This window comes from Helobdella robusta (genome assembly GCF_000326865.2).
Source record: "Helobdella robusta unplaced genomic scaffold HELROscaffold_3, whole genome shotgun sequence".
Lineage (NCBI taxonomy): Eukaryota > Metazoa > Annelida > Clitellata > Rhynchobdellida > Glossiphoniidae > Helobdella > Helobdella robusta.
Window position 1 is genome coordinate 457,400 of NW_008704501.1, and position 11,110 is coordinate 468,509.

Here is an 11,110-nt window from a genome sequence, read left to right on the forward strand (position 1 = left end):
AAGTTTAAATGGTCTGGCTCCGAAATATTTAGAAAATAAGTGTATTCGAGTTTCATCTATGTCATCACATGGGCGTCTAAGGTCTGCCGATTCAAACACGCTGTATGTTAGAGATCGGAATCTGAAAACAGCAGATAGAGATTTTGCAGTTGCTGGGCCTATTTTTTGAAACAGCCTACCTATCGAACTACGTATATCCGGGTTATCATTAGCTGAGTTTAGAAAACGTCTAAAGACATACCTATTTGGTAACTCCTAGTGATCTCAACCGATGATGGCTTCGCTTTCAACATGCTTCATACGAGGAGAGCGCTGATGAGAAGCAATTATAATTGGCGCTATATAAATACAATATTTGATTTGATTTGATATACATACACACACACATACATACAAACCCATAAACACGCATGCATACACATACATAAACACACACAATCACATTTCTAAAGAAAATACAGTCTCATCCATACGCGGTCCCACGGACACACAACAAGGTATCTAATGGACGCACGCACCTACGCTCCACAAACACTCACAGACACACACGAACACTCACAGACACACATAAACACTCACAGACGCACACGAACCCAAACTCTCACAGACACACACGCACACACCAGCTTTATTAGACACTGAAATATATTCATAAGTTAATGTGTGCACTTGTAAAGTTGTGCATGACTGATGTGGACAGTGAATAAACAACATGCCACATGAAAGCAAGAGTTATTAATAAAATCTACTTGTCCTCCTGATGACGATGACGATGATTGTGATGATGATGATGATGATGATGATGATGATGATGGTGATGATGACGACGACGACGAAGATGCATGCACAATTTTGAAACTTGAATGAGCTTGGGACGTGTGTATTCAGTGTGCTATTTCACGCGATTGAAGCCTGGCTGCTCCACGAAGGCAGCAGGTGGAAGACGTCTGGTGGCACTCGGTTTGAAATGATGAAGTGCTTGAATCGCCGCACGCTGCGCATCAGATGGTCACAGAAAACCACAAATGATGAAGGAAAAAACAGGGTTCATCTCGAAATGCAATGCAATCGATGAGAGGGAAAAGAGTCTGTCCTGTTTGACCACGTCTGTGGAACGAGTGGTGGCAGACTCGTCAAAACAATTTAGCTGGCAGGGTTCATGGCACTAACAGAAAGACAGAACTAATTGTGAGTGTCTGGACGACCTAACATAATGATGCAGTGGAGACTTCAAACAGTGGCGAAAACGAAAGCGACAAGGAACATGACCGAACAAGTGACCAACGGCCATGATCTGGACGACGACGACGATGATGATGACAATGATGGTGATGATCGTAACTGTGTTCAATTTCATCAACCTCATCATCATTGTCATCAAATCTACCATCACTCCCATCAACCAACTCTACCCCATTCCATCATCACCCCATAAACCCCCTCACCCCCATCATCATCCTGTGTAAACCAGCCAACGAGCATTCGACTTGATCAGCAGTTAAATGTTGCGTGACTCAAGGGAGATTGTTTGCAGTGGAAATTAATCTTAAAGCGATGTACCGACGATGCTAATGTAATGAAGACGTCAGCTAAGTCGGCACGGTTTCAAAGTCGGTTCATTGGTTACTACAGAGTTTCATTGGTTCCTACAGAGTTTCATTGGTTTCTACATATTTTTTATTGGTTCCTTTCCTGCACTGTTTCGCTGGTTCTTACATGATTTTGTCGGATCTCTTCTTACGTTATTGTGTTGGTTGATAATTTATTTCATTGTTACCACACACCACTTGCAGAGCACTTACGTGTTCCATGAGTTGTGCTACAGTTGGAACTTTTGTTAGCAACCCTAACAGCTCGGCAGCCTGCTTGAAGACTTTTCCCAATCGGCACAAAGAACGACAGCCCTGCAGTGCTATAGCAAGAGTGAAAACAACGAAGATCCCCGTTATGAGAAAGCCCTCCCTCTATTTTTTATGACGCGGTTGAAATATTTTAACGAGAAATTCTTGAACGTGACTTTTGTTAAAAGAACTAAATTAGCGTTTGTGTTAGAATAAAATTAATGATAATAAATAATTCATTCTTTCCACTTCAAATTCTTTCTTTTCTCTCTTTTTTTCACTCACTTTCTCTCTCCCCCTTTCTAACTTTTCTCTTTCTTCATTGTTTTTTCTTTCATCACTTTTTCTTATTGTTTTTTTTCTCTATATTTCTTTTTTCTTCTGTATGTCTGTATATTTTTCTCTATTTCTTGCTGTCCGTCTCTCTTCCAGCCTTTCATTCCTAGTGCTTCATTTCCTTATTTTGGTCCCTCGTTTACCATCAATCGTCGTAATGATGCTCAATCTCCCCTCTCTTCAGCTCTCTTTCTTCTACGTCCTCTCTCTTCTTCATTTCTTCTCTAACACAATGAACAGATTTCTTCTTAACTCAAATGTTTGTAGTCAGTTAAGACAACCTGAGTTTATTCAAACACAACATCAGACAGACAGACAGGCAGGCGAAGAATTCGTTCTGTTGAATGCCGAGACTGTTTGCTCGCTGGTTGCTGTGATGGCGCGCCTTCGTCAAGTTATGCGTCCTCTCAAGCTGCACTGATCTAAATATGATAAAAATTACTCTACATGCTATTAATTTAAATTGCGTTGTTAGAACAATTTGGTTTTATTGTTATTTCTGTAATATTATTACTGTAATATTATTACTGTAATATTATTGTTATTGTTATTATAAAAACATTGTCCTTCGCTGTTTTATGCATAAATAATAAAATCAATACAAGTTACATCGTCTCGTCATTCAGCCCTTTCCTAAATGGCTTGTTACATCCTCGTACCAAATGATCACAAAAGATGAATGGCAGTGAGGTAAGCAGTATCGTACAACTCGACTGAACCAGTACTACAAATAACATCTACAATGCTCAAACAGTGTCATGTGACAGTATCTCTCCCATCAATTCATTTATTTTGTGCTTTTTACCATTGATGCGTTTTCAGTTTTCTCATTTTACACATGAATTCATTTGGTTTTTAATATCATGTAAAAAAAAAAAAATGAAAACACCTTAATATAACAACCAATTAACCGTTGTCTATTTAAACTCGCGCGACATAAGAAAACATGATTTGAAGGAAACATGCAACGTGCTGACGAGCTGAATGGAGGAAATCCTACCCAGTCTGAACATGCAGTGCCACTGTTTTGATCTACATCGTATTCATCGGCATCATGATATAAATCGATGTCACTCAAACACTGTCTATAATTTTCTTATCACTCTCTACTTACTTATTTCTTCTACATGTCTGTGGATGTGCATGTGTATGTATGTGCATGTGTATGTATGTGTGTGTATGTGTGTTTGATGACTCCTATCAAAAATTGTTGTTGTTACTAACCAAATTGTCACTCCAGCACTGATGGCAGGTTTAACGAGACAGAAACGACCAGCACTATTTTTCTTCGTCCCAACTTCCACTAAAAAATTTAGTTTGACTTTAACTTTATATCAAGTTGGCACGACATTTTATACTTGAAGTTTTCAAAACATTCTGCTTTTAAAAATTTAATGCGATATTGCGTGTTGCAATTGAGCCAGTCAAAAACAGTTCAAATACCATCAGAGAGTGTGGCGAGGAAGATGACGTCATCTTTCAAACGATTGTAAGCAACAATTAAAAATTATACCGCAACTGCAAAGTCTATGTAATTAAAAAAAAATTTGACACCAGGCCCGACGGGGGTTTGAACCCCGGATCTTCTGTTTACGAGACAGACGCCTTACCACTTGGCCACCGAGCCGTAATTCTGCAGTGCTGTAATAGTGGTTTTATTTTACAAGATAGGCATTGTTATACATTTAATTTTATTCAAAGTATCTATTGAAATTTATCAAAAATTATTTGCAATAATTTTAGTTAATATTATTTTGTATTTATAAATTTTAAATTAATAAACTTTACAAAAATGACTATTATAACTAAAAGATTAAATTGTTCGATAGGCGTTATGGAAAGTTTGATTTAACCTAGCGATGAAAATATAATTATAAATAAAATCGCATTGTTCGCCAGAGGCACAGATAATGTACATATGAATAGAATTTTTTAAGACCTGTACAGAATTGGTGTTTGTAAACTATTTTTTAAACCAGAATCTGAAGCAACATTAACGATGTAACATCACCCGCCATTGAAGCCATGTCTTTACTAGTCATTTCTTTAAAATAACTCTTAGATATAAACTATTATATTAAAAAGAAATTTAAAGCCTTGCTAACAGTTTAAGTTTGAAAATGTTTTAGAAACAGATACGTATGAATCAAGTTAATACTTCTTGGATTTGGAGGAAGACTTCCTAAGTTAATTTGTCTTTAAATCTTTTTCGAAAATGCTCTCAAACCGTTAGAAAAAACTCTCAATCGACATAAACAAACTCCTTAGTGTCCTTCTGTTAAGCTGACGGTCCAGATTTCAATTTCATGTACGTCGCCAATTTTTGAGCTTAAATTGATGGAACCCTTGAAGAGAAAATATATGTCTGCCAAGTAATGACAAACAAACGTTTCATGGTTTTTTTGGTTTGTTGATATTCTAAATTATCAGCGGTTTGTAAATAATATGTTATCTTCAAATTCAGCATGAAAAATTTGTTTTCCTCAGCCGAATCGCTGTTGGCCAACTGTGTTGTAAGCAGTGATGAGCGTAATTTAACTAAATAGTTTTTTTCTTCTCTATTCTTCCGTGTGCTTTTTGGCAAAGTTTAACTGAAAAAATAGTTTAGTTATAATGAGAGTTTCACTTTATATTTTAGCTAAAATATTTTAGTTAGCTATTTTTTTGCCAAGTCATAATAGTATAATATAAATAATATAATTTAATATAAATTGTATGTATTTTTAGCCTAACAAAATTTGTTATTCAGATTCATTTGGTATTACAATTTTTTTTAATCTAGGCGTTTTTTAAACTAAACTGGGCTACTGAAAAAACTGATTTTCATGAACAAGGCTTTAATTTTCTTTTTCCTATTAAAATTTATTTCCAAGAGTTATTTTAAAGAAATGACTAGTGAAGACATGGCTTCAATGGCGGGTGATGTTACAACGTTAATGTTACTTCAGATACTGTCTGTCAAGAAATACAATAATAGTTGCAAAATGGCTTGGAAAAGTTTAACAACTTTTTATTATTTTAGTTAGCAATTCTGAAATATAATTTCATAATAATTGTTTTTAGCTGCAAAATAGTTTTACCTAAAAGTATTTAGCTAGGTATTAAGTGGAGTAGGTCGTTCATATATCTTGCTCTTGTTTGCTATTGTAATTTTTGTTATCTTTATCGTCAGTAAATTTTTGTTTCTCTAATTCAAATTAATATTAGTATTGTTATTAACACTATTAATAACTATATTATTATTATCATCGTCATCATTCCTGACTGATGTTCTTCACATTTCAAAATATAATTAAATGATGGCGCATAAAAGCCACTACAAACATTTGTTGTAATGTACTTGTACGTACAACATCTTTTCTGGTTGCCGTTCAATGATTGATTGGAGAGGATTATTTGTGTACCTTATTATCGAATTACTGAGTAATCTGCCCAGCAAGAAATTCGACCTTCATGACCTTGATTCATATAGATCATTTCATCATAAATAAATAACATCAAATAGACTGATTAATTAACAATTAGCATCCATTCAATCAGCATGTAATATACTCAATTTAAAGTTCTTCCATTGCAACAATTATTTTAAAAATTGAAGCCAAGCGGTCAGTTGTGATTGTGTTTGACGGGACAGTTTCAGGCGGTGAGTAACTTCGCCGTGAAATCAGGTGAGATGTTCACCGAAGTATCGATGGAGTAACAACTTACAATACGTTGTGCGATGTATTCATAGCAGAAGATTGATTGGTCGCGAGGCGTGGTTTCAATACAGGTGTTCAGCGATTGCCAGGTAAAAAAAATGATTGACGCGTCGCATTTGCATGAATGAAGTGCATGGAAGCTTTTCAGGTTTTGTTTCTACATCTCTGAGATATAAAATGCACGTGTGTGCAAGGAGGTTGTGTTGTGCCATTTGTTTTTATTATCATTAGCATGTTAGAATGTATTTTTGTGTGTGTGCGTGCGTGTGTGTGTGTGTGTGTGCGTAAGTGCGTGTGTGTGCGTGTGCGTGTGTGTGCGTGCGTGCGTGTGTGTGTGCGTGCGTGTGTGTGTGCGTGCGTGTGTGTGTGCGTGCGTGTGTGTGCGTGCGTGTGTGCGTGCGTGCGTGTGTGTGTGTGTGTGTGTGTGTGTGTGTGTGTGTGTGTGTGTGTGTGTGTGTGTGTGTGTGTGTGTATGATGCATCTATGTATTTTGAAAAATTAAAATAATGCAAATCAATCTGAAAACATATCATAATCTATTTTTAATGAGTTGCAGTTATCATTCATTACACCATATTCGCTCCCGCCATCAGGATTCTTATCACCGTACTAATGCGGTAAACAATATGCTTGCACTCTATCGAAATATGCACTGTACAACTGACCAGATAGCTGGATGTCTGGATAGTTGGATGCATGGATGACTGGAAAGCTGGATGGCTGGATGGCTGGATGGTTGGATGGCTGGATGGCTGTATGGCTGTATGGCTGGATGGCTGGATGTCTGGATGGTTGGATGGAAGACACCACGAGCACTAATACAACACTTCACTCACTCCAATGATATCTAATGTAAACAAATTGTCACGTGTCAGACTGAGATGACGTCATATTAATTGAACGGAGCATTGTGTAACAACAATAAACAAAACTGGACCTAATATTTATTTGCTTGCATCTCACAACAGTTCCATCTGTAGAAACATTTTTATTATTTAACGCTTTGCTAGCTCAGTGGATAGCTGAGTTGAGAAATAAATAATTTTATGCGACGATACGGTGAGTTTCATGCTGAATTGACGAATACGCTAGCAACACTCTCGTATGTTATTTCAATCTCCCAATCGCCTGCTACCTGGAACGAAAATCTAATGGAAGGTTTCATCCACCCTACGACTTCCAACTCAGTCTAAGAAGTTTCAATTAGAGCATTAACCAAATTGCGAGAAATATTAATTGCGAGAGATTCTTATCAGGACAACTATTAGTGAGTGAGTGAGTGAGTGAGTGAGTGAGTGAGTGAGTGAGTGAGTGAGTGAGTGAGTGAGTGAGTGAGTGAGTGAGTGAGTGAGTGAGTGAGTGAGTGAGTGAGTGAGTGAGTGAGTGAGTGAGTGAGTGAGTGAGTGAGTGAGTGAGTGAGTGAGTGAGTGAGTGAGTGAGTGAGTGAGTGAGTGAGTGAGTGAGTGAGTGAGTGAGTGAGTGAGTGAGTGAGTGAGTGAGTGAACGAGCATTGTTCTTATTTGTCTATCGGCTGTCGTGAAACTTAATCTGCTTACAGACGCTTTTCATTTTGACAATAAGAAGGATTGATAAACAAACAAACAAATAAACTGTAAGGAAGTTAACAACAAGCAAAGCAACGTGGAAATACGTAAAAATCTACTCTCGTTGATTTGTTTTAAATTTTCAACTCTAGCGACAAATCTGTTTAGTTATGAGATATTTGTGGATGGGTGTGATGAGCTTATTTCTAAAATAATTTTTCAATTTAATTCAAACTGGGAGGACTTGGTGTAGGGAGGCTGAGTGCATGCGGTTGCATCCTATTTATTGTCCAACTCAAGTTTTATGGATGTTTGTTTGCAATAAGACGAGGACGTGGCATGTTCGAGATGATTGTTTGCAAATAATCGTCCTACAGGCTCATGCTCACAGCCAGCCAACCAACCAACCGACCATCCAACCGACCAACCACCCAACCAACCACCCGACCAACCAACCAACCAGCCAACCAACCAACCACTCGACCAACCAGCCAACCAACCAACCAACCACTCGACCAACCTGGTTATCATCTCAGTCATCAAGTCAAACATTAATCTTACATTTTTGGTCATTGATGAAATTGTTGATTACTCAAAACTTTATCCTGAAAAGTATCAGAAGCGTGCATGTATTAGTTCAACCATTCAACTATTTGTTTATTCATTTTTTGCACATCAATTCATCTGTTTATATACAACCATTCAGCCATTGATTCATTCGTTCAATCGTTCATTCGTTCGTTCGTTCGTTCGCTCGCTCTTTCATTTGTTCGTTCGTTTATTTATTCATTTACTAATACATTTTGTTATAACTAGTCTTCTAATCTCATTTTCTACTTCCGCCAGCAGTCCTTCCATCCATCCCACTGATAATTCAATTAGGAGAATATTCCTTCCTTTCCGTAGAACGTCGTCACTTGTTCACAAAATAAATTGCATATTTGCACGCGCGCATAGACGCACGCACACACACACACACACACACACACACACACGCAACACAAATATATATATATATATATATATATATATATATATATACACACACACATATATATATATATATATATTTGTGTTGCGTGTGTGTGTGTGTGTGTGTGTGTGTGTGTGTGTGTGTGTGTGTGTGTGTGTGTGTGTGTGTGTGTGTGTGTGTGTGAAAACATGGAAATAGATATTGCATGTGGTTCACAGTTTTATTATTTAATTTTATATCATCATTTGAAACATTTTAATAACTCCTCGCGTACCTTCTAACTGTAAATGTTGAAATAATCATTAATCCTGAATATTGATAATAATTGATTGTTATGCTAATGCAACCAATCTTCTCTCAAGTGTTCCCTGTGACGTCGGCAAGTACCAGCATTTGCATGTAAGTACACATGTTCCTATGTAGGTCCTCATCTTCGTTGGTATACAAGTTCGTGTGGGCACTCAATCACGAGTGCATGTGTACTGATGTAGCGAGATAGAGGCAAACAAATCAACAAGAAGACTGAAAACAATGCAACCAGCATTTTTTTAACCACATAGTCTGCTCACACAACACACAACACGCACACTTGCGTAAACACTTGTACGCCAACACGTCAGCGTACACACGCCGGCGTACGCACACGCACATCTTATATGCACACACAAACAAACACAAACTTATACATCTACCAGCATTTATTGGATGTTTGCACATTTAACAGTTAATAACATTGTTAACAACGTTACAGTTATTAATATTTGAGCTTGACTAAATAACGCGAGGCAAGATGTTTGAGCGGTTGTGCTGAAGTTGCTTCCCACATTTACTTTCTTCCTCTGTGCTGAATGATTGTCGAAAGCAAGAACTGCAAATAGAAGTGTGCGTGTCGCAGTCGAACCTGGTAGCGTTAAATTGCAATCTCTGGTGCATTAGTGAAGGCTGTTAATCCATTCTTACGTAACGCAGCACAGTGGAGTGAATCATTGAACTGTCATCAAATATCAAAATCAATCACCGTGAAATTACCACCATCATCATCATCATCATAACTTCATCAAATTCAACATCATCATCATCGACAACATTATTGTTATCATCTTCACCCACCAACCACCACCATCATCATCATTATCCTGACCATTATCAATTATCACCACCATCATCACCACCACCACTACCATCAGTATTATCGTCTCACCCCATCAACTGCAGACGTCATCATCAAACCTCCGACGCATGTCGAAGTGGACAGGACGACGACAGGCAGTGCATGCATGCATCCTGTCCACCTGGTGCATGCATGCATGCATGCATCCTGTCCACCTGGTGCATGCATGCATGCATCCTGTCCGCCGGGTGCATGCATGCGTCCCCGCCAACACATCCTCGCGCGTATTTCTCCAAATGTGTTGCCATCCATCTAATCTCCCGTCTGTGCGCTATTCTCCCTCCTGCTGACGCAAGCTTCCACGCATGGTTTTAAAGCCTCAATGGCGCCAGCCTGCCTACCAGCAAACAGGTTCAGCAGAACAATTCCAAAAGATTGAACATCTTCAGTAGAGACACAACGATGAGATAGTATCCGACGAGTAGGTGGCTGGATTCTGAGTGAAGAGTTGGAAGGACAGTGACGTATTCCGGTGTAGTTGAGGCCATTGCAACAGCATGTCGCTCTTTCTGACTGTTTTTCGATTTGTCGATCGTCCACATAGACATAGACCATGCATATGCATACATTGGGACAACGTTAAAACTTGTTGTACGCTGATGTGACAGTCTGAGAATGTGTGCAATCATTCATTCGTATTTTGTGCATTTGAATTTTTTAATGCTGTTTAGTGTTGATGACGACCAACACAGTATGTACATTCAATAGGACGCCGATCTGTGAATATCATTTGCACTGACGACGATATCATCATCAGGAATGCCTCCACCACCCCAATTCATTATTCATTCTATATGCAACACCACCACCAACAACAACAACATCACTTATTAACACCACCACGTCGTCACAATCGTCATCATCACCACCACCATCGTCATCATCATCATACCATCACCACCAACACAACATCACCATCATCATCGAGATCACTACCACAACACCCTCATCATCGTCACCATCACCATCTTCATCACCACAGCACCACCATCATCATCATCGTCGTCGTCATATGCATCACATGCACAGGCGATTCATCATCATGCAAACATCCCACGGGACAGCAAGTGTACAACGTGTGTGTGTGTGTGTGTGTGTGTGTGTGTGTGTGTGTGTGTGTGTGTGTGTGTACATAGAGTGCACGTGCGTGCGTGTTCCCCTATATCTCTTTGTATTTTTTCAGCGTAGTTTTATTGTATGCGTATGTTTCGCGTTGTATATACGTAGAGCTTTCAGCATTTGCGTGTAGTACGCTGTACACTATGTATGTATGTATGTATGTATGTATGTATGTATGTATGTATGTATGTATGTATGTATGTATGTATGTATGTATGTATGTATGTATGTATGTATGTATGTATGTATGTATGTATGTATGTATGTATGTATGTATGTATGTATGTATGTATGTATGTATGTATGTATGTATGTATGTATGTATGTATGTATGTATGTATGTATGTATGTATGTATGTATGTATGTATGTATGTATGTATGTATGTATGTATGTATGTATGTATGTATGTATGTATGTATGTAT

At 38.1% G+C, this 11,110-nt stretch overlaps 1 protein-coding gene across 1 annotated transcript in view; it reads right to left on the reverse strand.

Moving 5' to 3' along the window:
* Positions 1–9,919: 9,919 nt before the first annotated feature.
* Positions 9,920–11,110, reverse strand: part of HELRODRAFT_160974 (hypothetical protein) — a gene marked incomplete at both ends in the record, with an annotated part of 6,594 nt that continues 5,403 nt past the window's right edge. Inside the window, one exon of the mRNA XM_009020967.1 lies at positions 9,920–10,175. Within this exon, the coding sequence (XP_009019215.1) occupies positions 9,920–10,175 (256 nt within the window). The remainder of the gene's footprint in view (positions 10,176–11,110) is intronic.